This window comes from Monodelphis domestica, chromosome 6, assembly GCF_027887165.1.
Source record: "Monodelphis domestica isolate mMonDom1 chromosome 6, mMonDom1.pri, whole genome shotgun sequence".
NCBI lineage: Eukaryota > Metazoa > Chordata > Mammalia > Didelphimorphia > Didelphidae > Monodelphis > Monodelphis domestica.
Genome location: NC_077232.1, coordinates 175,282,525 through 175,299,135, shown reverse-complemented (window position 1 = coordinate 175,299,135; position 16,611 = coordinate 175,282,525). Strand labels below are relative to the sequence as shown.

The 16,611-nt window shown below is 36.5% G+C and overlaps 1 protein-coding gene across 12 annotated transcripts in view; it reads left to right on the top strand.

Moving 5' to 3' along the window:
• INPP4B (inositol polyphosphate-4-phosphatase type II B) overlaps window positions 1-10,458 on the top strand; it is a 1,027,382-nt gene extending 1,016,924 nt beyond the window's left edge. For 9 of the 12 annotated variants that reach the window (XM_007496288.3, XM_007496286.3, XM_056802735.1 and 6 more), the window contains one exon: window positions 1,758-3,177. In XM_007496288.3, coding sequence (XP_007496350.2) covers window positions 1,758-1,932 — 175 coding nt within the window. In that variant the 3' untranslated portion in view covers window positions 1,933-3,177. Of the gene's footprint in view, window positions 1-1,757 lie in introns of all 12 variants that reach the window. The other 3 variants (XM_007496289.3, XM_007496287.3, XM_056802732.1) reach the window with 2 other exon arrangements.
• Window positions 10,459-16,611: the final 6,153 nt, after the last annotated feature.

Below are 16,611 nucleotides of genomic sequence, written 5' to 3'. Positions count from 1 at the left end.
TGAGACACAAGATTTGGGGGAGGTGGGCCACAACACATGGTCTCTAAATGGTTCGCCATCACTGCCCTAGGTAAGCCCTAGGAATACAAAAATGAAATGATGCAGTTTGTGCCTTCAAGGATCTGATAGCCCAATTCCCTCTAGGATATAATCTTAAAGACATGCTTTTTTAGATAAATACCATTAAGATAATGTGAACAAAAATGCAAAGGCCAGATTAGAAAGGATAGACATTGGTGACAAAAAAAGATCATAGGGTTATTGGATGGAACTTAGCTTTAGATATGAAAGAGATGTTTACAGGTTAGTGGGTTAATAAACTGAGCCCCCAAAGAATTAAGTGACTAACCTAGGATCACACTGCTAGTGTCTTCAGGATATGAACCCAGTGTCCTAGAGTGTTATTACAGTTGTCCAAAGGGGTGGCATTGGGAACCTGAATGAGGACTGTGTCAATGAGAAGGAAAGAAGAAACAGATATGAGATATTATGGAGCTAAAATTCTTGGGACTTAAGAACTTAGTAGATGTGGGACTTGAAGATGGTTGTAAAGTTTTGACAGCAAATTTTGGGACCAGAGGGTGAGCCTTCAAAGTAAATAGGGGAGGTAGAGGTAAGGCAAAGTGAGAGGAGGTGGGCGACTATGTATTGAGTTTGGAAAATTGTCTTGCAGGTGAGAATGGAGGCAACATAGTGAAAAATGTACAGCTAGATCTCAGAGATGAGGTCTAAAGATCATATGTTGGCATGATCTGTCTGGGTTGAGGTGTTCACTAAAGCCATCCAAAATGGGAATTTTTTTTTAACTTTTACCTTCTGTCTTAGAATTAATACTAAGTATTGGTTCTAAGGCAGAAGAGAGGTAATGGCAAGGCAACTGAGATTAAGAGATTTGCCTATGATCACATAGCTTGAAAGTATCTCAGGTCAAATTTCAACCAAAGTCCTCCTAATTGTATCTGGCTCTCAATTCTCTGAGCTACCTGGCTGCCTTCAGCCTAGGAATTTAAATTCTCTGTTCTAATAACTCAAGGAATTTGTGGTAAATATATTTCAGTCTAGCAAAGTTAGATGAACAAGAAGCAACTTAATTTTGACCCTCCATTTTGGTAAAGTTAAACCAGTGCTATGCTGTGACCTGAAAAAAAAAATGACATTAGTGGTTCAATTTTATCTAATTCAGTTCAGCAGAGAGTTATTAAACACCTATCATGTGCATATCACGGGTCTTCCATATAAGTGCCAAAGCATTTTGGACAAATCATTTGGGTCACTTTGGGTTCATTGTATAAAACAAAACCAGTTGTGGGTTTGCATGAACTAATGTGAAAATGTGCCATAAACATCAGCTTTCAGATTCTCTCTATCCCTGCTTTTCTCTATTTTCTTCTTAAAATTCTAATTTTTTCCTTTGAACTAATCCATAATTTGCTTTTTTCCTGCAAACGTGTTTATTCATGCTGCGATGAGCTTTTGCTTCTAACCTGCATGTAGAACTTGAATACACATTAAAATTATCAGGCTGTCTCTCTTCCACCTTCCCCAAAGAGAGAAAGCACCCCTGGCATTGTGTTCTTTCATTCTAGCCCTGCAGAAAATACCAAAACTGTATTTGGAACTGTTTAGTTTAGAACCATCCCTGAAATAACTAACTGTCTCATGTCTTGTCAGAATACCTAAGTGTTGACTTTCTCTGCTGTGTGAATGTTCTATTCTTCTTTTTTTCTCTCCATCCCCTAACTTCCCCTGTTTAACAGCAGACAATCGCAGGGAGTACTGAATGAATCGGATGATCCCGAGACAGGCTGTCTAATTGATAACAAGCCAACTTCTCGTCACTTCTATCCAGTCGCCTTGCTGCTTGTCAGCTCACACCTGCTGGTTGTGTGGCTCATTTTAAGTCTTGCTTTACTACTAGCCAAATATCAATAAGTCTCACTTTTCTGTTTCCTTTCTTTTCTACAAATGGCAACAAACTTTAAATTGAGGAGGGGCGGGGGGATCCTGTGATATTTCTACATTTTCAGATCCACAGAATTTAAAATACAAATGTTTGAATTGTACAGTGTTGTTTTTTTGTTTTCCTAAAAAGCTCCGAAGTACTATGCATTCAGTGAATTGTTAGCTCTTTTGGTTCCTGGAGAAATTTTTCCCATTGCTTGTTTGCCCAAAAGGAAAAAAAAAATAGTTCAATTAGTGTCTTGTAAATGAGACAAAAAGCAGGATCCTTGAATGCTTGAAGATCCAAGCCTCCTTTTCCTCTTCCAATTAAATGAATTTAAAGAAATGGGAAGTGATTTTGCACAACACAGTTGAAACTATGAAACAGGTCCTATCGATGTGGGAGTGTGTAGCATTCATTTACATTCTGCTGCCTTCATCACTGTCTTCAGCTGAAGGGCCAGACCTGTTTGATTTCCCCTGTTTGATTTATGTCCTTATTTTACTTCGACTAACTCTTTTCTGTCAAGTAATCCTAAAGAGAGAAAACCAAGTTCTGTTTTGGTAATTGGATTATCTGTTTGTACCTGTTGATTCTGTTGCTTTCTTTTCTGAGACCCTTTTCTATTCTTTTTAACAAAGTCTTGCTTGTGTCTTGATGCACCATTTTTGACATTTGTGACTTTTGTATTACTGTCTGTGAACAAGCCCCCTCCCTTTATGAAAGCAGACTTGGATCAGGCTGTTTGGAAAGCCATGTTCACTTTTTGTCATTGCACAGCTTAACATACTGAAATCAAATGGAGATGAAACTTTCCTTTAGAAATCTATTGGGCCAGACTTAATCAATGCCTTATTCCTAGAACCTGCATCTTTAGGGCTACATAGAGATTTTAATGTGTTTTTAAAAGTCTGAGAAGTTAATTTGTGGAAAAAAGTTATATAAAAGGCAGATATATTTCTGAAACTAAAGTAAAGCTGTATTGTGGAGTCAATTATATTTAAAAGTCTATTAAAACTTAAATATATGTTAAGGGCAAAGAGAATTTAGTCATCTCTTTCTGAGGGCAATAATGGTATTGGGCCTGGCCTTGGATTTAATTTTGTAAGATGTATCATCACTTGTGGGGGAAAAAACAAAAACAAAAATGTAGAGTTGAATCTTTGTTATTTTTACTTGGACTGTTGCTGCAACTCTGCATTGAACAAATAAAAAAAAACATATTTATTTATTCTGTGTTTCATGAAGTTGTGCTTTTTCCCCTTTTACCAGAGAAGGATGCCGCATAGAGAATGTTATGAAGAATATCAAATGCAGAAAGTATGCATTCAACATGCTACAACTGATGGCTTTCCCCAAGTACTACAGACCACCCGAGGGGACATACGGAAAAGCTGACTCCTAAGCTTCCCCCAATGTAAACAGGAACACAAATACGTTTCAACGGCATAAAAATACACTTTGGGGAGGGGGCATTAATGGGGGACATGTGCACAAACTTAGAAATGGCTTGAATTAGTTATCAATACAGTAAGTTTTAAGGTGAACTAAGATTATTCTGGTGGTTGGCCATTATTCTGGTGGTTAAGGTGGTGGGAGGGCAGTCCTACTATACAGAATGTTCTATCTCAGGTCTAAAATGCAATGTCAGAAACTTTGAGACATTAGTTTGGACTCACTGTTTAGCATGCATTCAGAAGGTCTCTAACTTCACAACATGGCACTTGAATGAGAAATATTCAGAAAGCCTTGGTAATTTGGCAAGAGATACTCATCATGTCATCACAAAACTCTTTAAGGGATGCTAGCACAGAGCTGATGCCCAGACACTTGGATCTCCTATCCTAAAGCGTGTATGTGTATACATATGTGTATATCCATATAGACACACACACACATCCATCACTAATAAAATTGTTCCACAGAAAAATTTTCCAGAATTTGCACACTTGTTCCAAGCACTCCCTGTGTTACATTGATATAAACATGAGTTGGCTGTGTACAGTATCTAGCCCTCAAACAAGAGGCAGAAGCAACATTCAGAGTCCATAGATACATCTGTCACCAAACCTCTTTGTTCTTGGGACAAACATCTTTAGGGCAAATAGCAGAAACCATGACTAACTCTCCAGGTCAGAACACGCACTGTCTATGCACATATGCACAATGAATGGCTACTTTCTGGGGGAGCTAGCTAAGCAGAAGAGCTCATCTAAGTTTTGCCTACTAGAAGGAGGAAGAAGGTCATCTGCCTAAACTTTCTATTTCCCCTCATTGTTTGTGCTTCCTAGATGCTAAGCTCAATCATTTCTCCTTGCTCAAGGACTGCAAGTGTTACTGACTCCAACAACCCTGCACTGGTCAGAGCTATGATGACACCAATGGAAAGGAGTTCTTAACTTTTGGGGTGTCATGGGTGCCTTTCACCATCTGGCAAAGCTTACAGACTTGTTCTCAGAATTATATTTTTAAATGCTTAAAATAAAAATAAAATATGTGGAATTAAAAAGGAAACAAATATATTAAGATAAAGTTGTCAATATCTTTTAACAAGCCAATTCACAGACCCAAGATTAAGATGCTCTCCTTGCCTTCGAGCCAAAGTAGACTGTTTCTTTTCCAACTGAAACTTCAAGGAATGTTTAATATTAGTAGCCTGTTGCCAAATGGAAAATTCCTGAGGAACTCATTTCTCCTAGAGTTTTGGATTCACTGGGTTTGGGGGTAGGTTATTAATTATAAGCCAAGTGCCTCCAACTGTCTCTTAGGGACTTGGATAATAGGTTCACTGTTTAAATTTCATACACTGTATAAATAACAGTGTAGTTGTATGATAGAAGTAAATACACAAGCGGTATTTTCTGCAGGATAAACTTAAATGGTTTTCATTTTCATCTGTATGACAAAAACATTTTTTGACCTAGAAGAAGCTAACCAAACCAAAGGCTCATATAGATGGAAAGAACTTTAGAAAGCACATTTTATTCAAGTAGAAATTGCAAAAAACATCTAGTTGTGTATTTTCTGGGCAAAAACTGAGCCCTGGCAAGATTATGGTCAGGCAGCAGAGCTTGGGTTATTTATTCAAGGTTATAGTGTCAAAGTTAGGACTAGAGTTTGACCCTCGTGACAATCTCCTAGGAAGGCCACAGAGAGCACTGGTCATTTTAGGGGACTAAACCACTGGCCTGAGGTCCCGAGTCTAACATGTTGAACAGAAAAGCACATTTATTGATTCTATTTGAAGTTATCCTTTTCACGAGCTATGGACACTTCACAAAAAGGTTAGCCTTTAGAACTAGGAATCCTAAGAACCTATGAAATAGAAATGTATTAGGGATAATATACATTCATTGTAGACTCGACTCTAGGGGAAGTAACCTCTTTTTGTATTGTGGACACTTTTGTCAGCCTGATAAAATCCCTTCTCAGAATAATAATTAAAAATATGTATGATTGCAAAGAAAATCAGTTATATAGAAACAGAATTATAAAACTTTTAAAAATCTAGTTTATTAATTTCAGGTTTAGAAACTTTGTATCTCAGGGCTTTTCATTTGAAATATGTCTTATTTAGTATCAAGGTTTCTAATACTCTACCTGTCTAGAAATCTGATTCCTCAATGAATATTTATTGGCTTAGTAAGCTTTTGAGTCAAGTATCAGTAACATTTAATATTTGGGCTTATGAGCCAGAGCACTGCAAAAACATTAGTGTTTATCTCTCCAGTCCATTGCCAGGCTGATTGCGCTTAATACCTAATAGGCAGCCCTCCAACAATTAGCTTCTAGGTCTCCAAGCCTTTTGATAGCACTCAGTCTTCCCTTATGTTAGTTATCTTTCAGTGGTGCCAACCCCCACTATTGATGGGAATACCCAAATGGGTGAAATGGCAGTTCCCCACACTGATGGGAGCATCCATGGGAGCACATCTTTGAATCATGGGATTATGGTATAAATCCATAGGGAGGTTTTGAGTGATTGTCCCCATAATCAGGGGATTTCTTTACAATGTGGAATGGTAGAATGAGTGCCACATTAGATGGTAACGAAAGCTATAGTTTCTGAATGTGTTCTAGTGCCACATTCAATACAGCAAACTGTAGTCCAAATTTCAAAAGACCTACATCTATTGATTATAATATTGCTGATCAAATGCATTGTCATTTTTCACTTTTGAAAGTGAAATGTGTTTTCCACGAGAGAAAATCCAAGACTAGTAAGCTATTTTCTTCTTTGCTCAGACTTGAGATTTCATTGGTGCAAGGAGCTCCCTGGTCTGGAAATGCCCTCCAATGATGCAGACCAATGCACCCTGTAATCTGAAACATTTTGTCTGGGACTCTGGGAAGGTAAATGACTTTGCAATGATCACATTCCTAATATGTTAAGGGGCAGACCTTGAACTCAGATCTTTTTGATCCCAAGGCTTAACCCTCTGTCTTCTAAGACATGCTGCTTGACCCAATAAGCTATGTTCAATATTTTCATATTCTGAAAAGATGCTATTTTTATTACATTATTTTTCTCCTTGTATTCATTTATGCTATTTCAGTGGTCTGCAACCAGAATCCATAAGTTTCATTATTCTATGTAGGCTTTAGACAATTATTAGCGTATTGTAGAATCCTATCATTTATGTTATAGGAAAGTTTGGTGTGTTTTACATTTCTTCTGAGCACATTTTTAAAAATCAAGTTCATCATGAAATTTCATACTTAGTTCTATTGCTGACAAACATTTCAAAACATATCTCAGGAAAACATTTTTTCCATTTTTTTTATTCCACAACTATTCTCTATCCTATTCTCATAGGTTTTCTGTTTTGTTTTGTTTTGTTTTTTAAGCCAAGGAGGAAATGTCAAGCAAAGTATTTCATTATATCTTTTAACCTTCCCTCTTAAAGTTATCTGCTAGTAATCCTTTCTGAGTCTGACATTTGTGATGCAGAAATCACAGGATTATAAAATTGTAGATTGAGAGCTAGAAGAATAACAGGATAATAAACTAAAAATCATTTTACAGACATTGAAACTGAAGTGAAGTGACTTGTCCAAGGTCACACAAGTAGTAAGAAGTAGTACTAGAACCCCAAATCAGGGGATCTGACTTTAAATCCAGCTCTCTTTTCACTGTCCCAATGAATGGAATAATTATAAAATGCTATATTTGGCTCATAATGTGACCATACCCTTATCATATCATATAGTTCCTAGAAAATACTGATTAATTCTGCATCAGTTATTTAGGACACAGGACAACTTTACAATCAATACAGAGACAATCAAGAGGGTTTTTTGCTCTTTTTCCTAGAAACTTCCCTTTTGAACAAACATGCTAGTGTGTGTTTGGCATTGTAACCCAGTATATTGGAATTCACCTATTCCAACAGTAGGTAAGCTTTCTCTTTTTAGCCATACGCCACAACCAAAATAACTAATTGATTTAGTTAAAAATGTGGTTAAAGCTGTCCTTAATCAAATTGCCAAGAATCACAGAACTTCAGAGTGAGAAGAAACTTCAGGGAAAGACTGGTGTAAAAAGAATCCCTCCTTGATAGCCAGCCCACTGTTTCTAAGGCTTTGTTTGAAGATCTCAAAGGAAGGGAAATTCACTTTCCCTGAACTGCCTGCCTGGTTAGGCCAGGTACAAAAGCCAATACCCAATGAAAGATCATTTTAATCTTCATTTTGATGCTAGTCTTTTCTTCTTTCTTCTCTCAAATAAGTCATTCATTTTTGCCTAAAATGAAACTCGTTGCTAATAGAAACCATTATACATTAATGCATAAAGCATAATTATAGGTGAAAAGTTAACCTCCTGGTTTGATTTTAATGATTTCATTTTCATGATAAAGAAACTGAGGTCCAGAGAGAGGAAGTTATAAACATAGCTTTCTTCCACAGTCATTTTGGTAATTTCTTTGGCTCATTAAATATTCAATGCCCCTTTGGATGGTTCCACTTTTCAGGGTACAACAGATAATGCCTTAGTCCTAAGAGTCAGGAAGACTTGAGTTCAAATTCTGCCTCAAATGGTTTCTACAAATCATTTCATGAAGGGTTTAGGTTGACATTTTAGGTCCTCATGCTCTAAATCTATGATCCTTTAATCGTAGAACTCCAAGTAGTAAAATCCCAAGAATTACATAAATTACTATATTTTATGTGGATGTACTCATAGAAATAACAACTTTTAAAAAATTACTTCAGGGTAATAGCTGGATGATTCAGTGGACTAAGAGCCAGGTCTAGAGACAAGAGGTCCTAAGTTCAAATCTGAGATCAGATACTTCCCAACTCTGTGTCCCTGGGTAAGTCCCTAGGGTAAGTAACCCTAATTTCCTGTCCTGTATAGCTTTTCTGCCTTGAAATCGAGGCCCATTATTGGCCCAAGACAGAAAGGAAAAAAAAAATTCTTCAGACTGTAATTCCTTTCAATGAAACAGACAGGACTTTTTAAATGTGATCCTTGGTCTTGTTTTGTTGTTTTCCATTAGAAAAAATCCCTATGACTTATAATGATATTTGGTTGCTATTAATGATCATGCTAGAGACAATTGGAAATATTCCCCAACTTTTTTGCTCTCTGTCATACTATGGAGATTTTAGCATCTACAATAAACAAGCTAACATGAACAGGACCACAACTGAAAAAAAAAAAGACTCTGCCTTCACAGTCTTTGGAATCTGATTTTTTACATTTGCCTGCTTAGCATTTGCTACAAGGTGGGGAAAATAATAATGTATTAGACGACTCAGCTTCTAATAAATACAGATCAATCACTATGCTACCCAAACTGTTGGTTTAAGCAAATTAAACTCTAGCTATCTGCTAAATCACCCCAGATATTTTAGGTGCTTGATTTCCAAGAAGTGCAGGGCCTCATTTGTTTAGTTTAATAGATGTGGTGTCTTTTGTAATCTCTGAGGAAATAAATTAACTTTTATCACTGAGTTTAAAAATCTAGTTGGAGAAAAACTACGATCAGCAGTTACCAGTAAGGCAAACACATTGAGCACAAGGCATTCCTAATAGCTGGGAGGCTTAAAAAAAATTATAGACTACAAAAAGGAATGATTTGCTGTGATACGTTTAGTTGGCAGACAGTTTGGAAATGATTTCACATCAGTGCAGCACATCCATAACCCAAACAAGCAAGACATTTTCCATATTGATGCTTCTGGGTCTTCCATGGGGGATTACAAGAGCAAACACTATGGATTTTGTCTTTTCTTCCTTTGGCAGTTATTAATGGGAGCTTTGTGGCCAAACGGGTGTTACCAATGAGGACAAAGCCCTCTAAAATGGGGGAAATAAAAGGAATACTTAAGTGAATGTTGAGGGACCCATTAAAGCAAAGATCCTGGGAGTCTGAAGTTTGTCTCTACACTTGTAGAAGATGGCAAACACTCTTTGGATTCTGTTACCACAGAAGATACAGATAGGTGCCTACAGCATTTGCATTTTGAAACAAGCAAGTTGTTGTTTCAATATCTGCCTATGTTATGTTCTCGCCATAGATGTAGGTGCAGGCAAGCATAGGAAAAACAGTAAGCAGCCTATGTCCTTACATTATCACTTTTTCAAATGTGAGAAAGAGGAAATGACCCTATGTTCGTTCAGAATTTAATATGTAAAAAGAAACGAGTTACCACTTAGGAACGATAACCAGAAAAACCAGAGAGGAAAAACAAAGCCAGAGAAGATGACACTGATGGTGCTATAAACTAGCATGGTGAAGGCAGATCTGGCTTCAGAGGTCTCCCTGTGAGCAAGTTTGGTTCTTTAACATGGAGGATGACCTTTTCAGACCTAAAGCAGAACGTGTCGGCTAATCATCACGAGCAAAAATGCTTCATGGTTACTCTGTGACTCAAACTTATTCTCAGACCAAAAAAAAAAAAAAAGTCCCTCGCGGCAGGATCCATCTCCATTGGTCTCTGCTTCATGGTTTTGTATATGTCAGTAGACTAAGATTTACGATTCACATCAGTTGCTTTAAGTTTACGCCACTGCCAGTATTATTTGTGCATTCAATTTGTAATCTGAAGTGATAGTATGCATTAAGGATGCTATTTGTGCAGCGATTGAAAGAAAATTTGCCCAAAGGGAGGAAATGGAGAACTTCTCTATTTCATAGGAAAGTATAGTACCCCTTCAGCAGGATCACTTCACTCATTAGTGTCCCCTTTCCATTTCATGCACATGACCTTCTGTACATATGTACTCCGACGTGAGTATTCTGTTATTTCGTATTTGTTTCCTGTGCCCATTTTCTGATTCTTGTGGTACTATCCAAAAGGCTGCTTTGGCCCTTGTTATCGCTTTGGGTCCATATCTATTCCAGTTAAACTGACGATGTGTTTTTCTACTTTAGAGAATGACGCACAGATACATAAGCCATCTTCTCATTGATATTTTAAGAACTCTTTTTGTTTTGTTCGGTGTAAGCCATATTCATTGTACACTGTGTGTATATTTTTGTTTAAATAAATGTGATTTTTATTTTTTATGTTTCTGACTTTTTTTCCTATTCAAATATACCATTTCTTTCTCCATTTTCATCAAAGTAGCATTGGAGGTCTTAGTGCAGCTTTAAACTCTTAAAGGGTAGAACTAATTAAAGGTAGAAAAGTTAAAATGGCACGAAAACTTGTGTGAGATACCCTATTCATAGCATGCCATTGCCACTGCCTTAAGAAAAATAGACAGCTTACTTTTCTTCCAGCCTGCATTTGATTTTAGATTAAACTGGGACATTTTATATTTATGAAAACAATGTTCTGTTGTCTTTCTACTTAGTACCCATGAAGAGGTAACCCCTTTGCCATATTAAAAAATTCTGTTCAATTCCACATATCTTTTCGAAGTGTCTACTCTGTGCAGGGCACTTCCAGGGACTTAAAAATGAACAACAATCCCTGCCCTCAAGATCCTTTTATTCCACTTTGAAGAACATGCTTGTGCAATCTTGACATTCATTCAGCAAGCATGGAGACAAAGTTAATTCATCCAACATGCAGAGAGCCATAATTCATTTATTCAATGAATTTGAACTAATTTTTCCATTCCTTTACAAGGTAAGTATGAAATTGCACCTATAGGTGCTGGGTTATTTGATCAGTTTTGCAGCTTATTTATTGCAGAGTATCACTTCTTGGTTCATCTAATGGTAGTCTCGATGGAGCAGTGGATAGAGTACTGGAGTTGAAGTCAGGAAGATTCATTTTTCTGAGTTCCAATCTGGCTTCAGACCCTTAGTATCTGCGTGACTCTGAGCAAGTCACTTAATCCTGTTTGCCTTGTTTTCCTTCTCTGTCAAATGAGTTGCAGAAGGAAATAACAAACTGCTACCTTTGCCAAGAAAACCTTAAATAGGGTCATGAAGATGACTCAACAATGGTAACAAAAGCACTGACAATAGAAGCCACATTTCCAAAGAGTGACAACTCACCATAACTCCAATGGAACAAGGAAAGCTGCACTCAGTTCTGTCATTCCCCTTGAGATAAAGCTGTCTTAAGTATATCTCCTTTCATCATCACCTTGATTTTTGCCCATCCTTGGATCTAGGAGGCTTTGGGGTGGGGGAGCAGCTGGGTGACTCAGTGGATTGAGAGCCAGGCCCAGGGACAGGAGGTCCTAGGTTCAAATCTGGCCTCAGCCACTTCCTAGCTGTGTGACCCTGGGCAAGTCACTTGACTCCCATTGCCTAGCCCTGACCACTCTTCTGCCTTGGAACCAATACACAGTACTGATTCTAAGTCGGAAGGTGAGGGTTTAAAAAAAAAATGAGGGTTTTCTGAAAACATATCTTTTTCTTCCTACAATATGGAAGTGAAGTTGTCAGCGTTAGGATGAGACATAGTGGGCTACTTCAAAATGACGTCAGGTGTTCTCCAGGGATCCCCTAAGTGGCTGAAGGACCCCTCTCATAATTTTGTATTTGCAGCTACCATGTGGACAATGGGGATTCTCCCGTGTCTCCCGAGAATTGGCTATCAGTACAGTAGTGCCCTTCAGAGTACCTGACAGTTTGAAGAGCCTGGAAAATCTCTCCCCGTCAGCAGTGGGGAGAAAAATCTCAGAGCCCAGTTCATAAAGACACTGAAGGAAAGGATTGCCTTACTCTCTCAGCCAAGATGCTTTTGCTTTGCTGGACTTTGGCTGCCTCCTCTGTGGAGATAGACTTCTCCCCCTCCACTCCAACCCTCAAAGAGTATACAACTCCATTTTGCCATGGCTGCTGCCCTATAACGTAACTGAAGTGAAATCAAGGGATTGATCGACTAATTCAAACTAATAATAATATTGTCATGCTATGGTTTAGGGCTTTATTTTCCAATTAAATAGCTTGGTTCTTTAGATATATCAATATGAATTTATAGTGATATAATAGTATCAAGTGGAAGTTACTTGGGAGAAAGTAGAAATACTATTTTTTTTTAATAGACACAATCTAAAAAGTGGCCGTTTGGAGCAATTTAGCTTTGAGGCAAATGACTCTCCACAAAATAGTTATTTCCTGTGACAAGACAACATAGCAATTGATGAGTATAATAATAATTACCCTATCTCTTCATACAAAAATTCAGCTATGTCCAGTTAGTGTTTGGCAACATTGCTTAAGAAAGAAGGGAAATATGAAACCTCCATTCCCTCCCAAATGGTTCAAATAAAGTTCTGGCATTTCAAAGGGCTTCTATTACCTAAACATTTTGTCTTGCTGCAGGGAGCATCCCTCCTCCACTTGTACTATATAATATGTGTTGTTATGATGTCAGTACCATTGCAAAAGACGACTCTGCTTATTTCCCAAATATAAAATGATAATGGGGAAAAAACTGTGAACCGTAAGTTTTCTGATAGGGCCTGGACTAACTAGTGCCACCAGATGAGAGCATATGGACAAGAAAAATCATATTGCAAGATCTGAGATTATACTCGAATATGACTTTAGATTTTCTAGACTTCGGCTTTATAAGACCATTGAATGGAAATGTCATACTTGTCACAGGTAAGTTATGAAGGAGATTGGAAAAAAGATTAGAGGTATGAAAGCTTGGTGAGCTCAGATCCATTACCTGAAGGTATTACTGCTTAATGTGCCAAGCTGCTTTGGGTTAACGTCATGTGCTACGGTCACTTCACAGAAAAGCTCATTCTTTCTAAATGTTGGTTGTTCAATCAACAAACAAAAAGAGAGAACATGGAGCAATGGAAGGAGCCCTGAACTTGAAGTTTGAATGACAAATCATAGAACATTAGAGTTAGAAAGGGTTCTAGGGATCATCTGATCTCATTTTTCTTTTAACAAAAATCCTTACCTTCCATCTTAGAATCATGACAAAGAATTGGTTCTAAGGCAGATGAGTGGTAAGGAGGAGGCAATTGGGGTTGTGACTTCCTCAAGGTCATACAGTTAGGAAGTGTCTGAGGCCAGATTTGTACCGAGGACCTCCCATTTCCAGGCACTATCCACTGAGCAACCTCACTGTCCCAATCTGATCTCATCTAAAGTATGACAGTAAAACTCAAAAGTATGCATTGAATTATTCAATATTATACTAATTTATTTCAGAAAGTTAGGTAACACTGAAGATCCAGCCCTGTACATGGATTCAGGAAGACCTGAGTTCAAGTTCTGCCTCAGATACTTATTAACTAATGTTTTAAGTTGTTTCCATTAGATTTATCTTTTTTTTTCCCCTTTTACTAAGAAAACAAAATGGTCAATAGGCAGATAAGGATATTACTTCAAAGTTAATAGCCATAGGGGAATATCAAAGAAATATCAACTTTTACTTTTCCAACAATCACCTCAACATATGCCCCTATGAAGGAAACATACCGATAGCAATATTTTTATAGTTAGCAGAGGAATGGAGAGAAATGTGCTGATGTAGTAGAGGGAAGAGGCCCAAGTTAATTGTTATTTATTGTAAACCCTCAAAATGATTTAGTTCTTTTTTTTTTTAAAATAAACGGACACAGGAGTAGAGAGGCAGACGGGATATTTTGAAGATTAGAGTTACAGAAGTGAAGGAAGATTATGATATCAAAGCAACATTCTTATCTAGGATAAGGAAACTAACTGGGCAAATATCAATTGAAAGTTAAAATCTTATAAAAACTAAAGAACTATGCCTAACTTGTCAATATGAACATATACGTGAATATAGTGTAATTCTAAGGTGTGAAGCTGCATCTGACTCTGTATTGATAAAATAATAAAACCAAAAAATTGAGCAATCATACTTTAACATAAATGGATTGAATTCTCCATTAAATAATAAAATGTGTTAGAGAAGGTATTTAAACTACAATACAATGTGCTATCTATAAAAAAAAAAGCAGAAAGAGGGAGAAATGAAATTTACTCTACTTCAGCTGACATGGAAATAAATTGTATTAATGATATTGGGCACAACTGAATTCAAATTAGAAATTATTGAGAACAAAAAGCATAGAAACTTTATATATTTTTTAAAATCACAGACTTTGAAGGAATATCAATATTAAATGAATGTACTGTAATGTCATAGTAACTGCATTTTAAAGGAAAAGTCAAGTGCTTTGTAAAAAAGATTTCAAAAGAAACACAGAAGTAGTTAGTTCCGACTTCAGTGTTTCATGAGCAGAATATAACAAAATCAAATAAATAAACAAACATGAAGTTTTAGACTTGAAGAGAAAACAGGAAAAATTATATTCAAACACTATGTGATAAGAACTGCATAAGGATAGCAAAAAAAATTTTTATCCTCAAAGACCTAACTTTCATTTTTATTTGTTTAATTAATTAATTTAGAATATTTTTCCATGGTTACATGATTCATGTTCTTTCCCTCCCCTCCTCCAAACCTCCTCCTGTAGCTAATGAGCAATTCCACTGGGTTTTACATGTGTCATTGATCAAGACTTATTTCCATATTATTAATATTTGCAATAGATTGATTGCTTAGAGTCTACATCCCCAATCATATCCCAATCGATTCATGTGATCAAGCATTTGTTTTACTTCTCTGTTTACTTGCACAGTTCTTTCTAGGACAATCAAAAGTTTAGTTTTCATTCAAATGCTTTAGTAAAAATTAGCATCCCCACACTTAAATTCTTAACTCAAAGTCCATGACCTTATTTAATTTTTGATATTTTAACAAATATATTTCAATATGATTAATTTCTTTTGCAATCCTATGTATTTTATTTTAAGAGAAATTCTGATAAAGACACAAAAATAAATTGAAGAATTTGCTTAGAGTATAAAATATATAAACAAATTCATAAAGGCAGAAACTTTAAGTGTTATCATTGCAGATTATGCAAAAAGATGAAAATGGTAAAATTGACCAATAAAGTAGGCCAAAATAAAGACTAAAAACAAAAAATACTAAATATTTTCCCAAAGACTAAAATAAAGACAAAATTATATTAAAAATAATAAGAGTATTCAACATGTCAAAATTTATGGGATATTGTTAAAAAATTATTGAGAGGCAAACATCTGAATATTAGCAGAAAGCAAAAGTGGAAGATTAGGATAGAAGCATTCGAAAAGGGCTCATTATATGTCATGTACTCTCCTTAGCACTTTAGAAAAACCATCTCATTTCATGCTCACAATAACCCTGTGACATAGGTGCTACTATTGATTATCCTCATTTTGCAATGGAGAAAATTGAGGCGGACAGAAGCAGAGTGACTTACCCAGAATTACACAGTGAGTTGGTATCCTAAGGTCAGAACTGATCTGAGGTCTTCCTGTTCTATTTCCCAGCTCTCTGTTCACTCACTGTGTCACTGAACTGCCTCTACTTAGCATTTATATAACACTTTAAAGTCTTCAATATATTTTCTACCTATTATCTCTCTTGATCATCATTTGATAAATGCCTTAGAAGGGCTCACATATATAATAACCCTGAGAGGTGGGTACTATTATTTCCATTTTAGAGATGGAAATTGAGTCTATTATATCAATGTGTTTATAAAGCAAAAAATCATTCAAATTGAAGAAGAATTTAATAAGAAAACAACCACCACAAAAGCCTTCAAGAAGTGATCAAAATAAAGTGTGGCATTTTAAAGTTAAAAAAAAAATAGCCTATTAGCAAACTTAACTAAACACAATAAAGGAAACCATAATACCAATTAAAAACCCCCTTACCTTCCATCTTAGAATCAATACTACATGTTTATGTCACGGCAGAAGAGCAGTAAGGGCTAGGCACTGGGAGTTGGAGTGGGGTTAAGTGATTTGCTCAGTCACACAGCTAGTAAGTATGTATTTAAGCCCAGGTCTGAACCTAGAACTCCCATCTGCAAGCCTACCTCACTACCCAGTGAGCCACCTAGCTGCCCCAATACCAATTTTTTAAAATTAAGAAATAATGTACTTAGAAGAAATTTTTTTTAAAAGCATTGAAGATTTATAAGGCACAGAACCTTGCGCAAGGAATAGAGCCTTATTCCTCCTTTCTCTCTCCCTTGAAATATTGTAATCACATCATAAATGGTCTCCCTGTTTCCATTCTATCCCTCTTATAAGCCAACCTCTATGCAGCGACCACATTAACATTTCAGATCATATCAGTTCCCTGCTCTGATACTTAATGAATAAAAGACAAACTCCTCAGTTTGGTATTTGAAGCGCTCCATAATG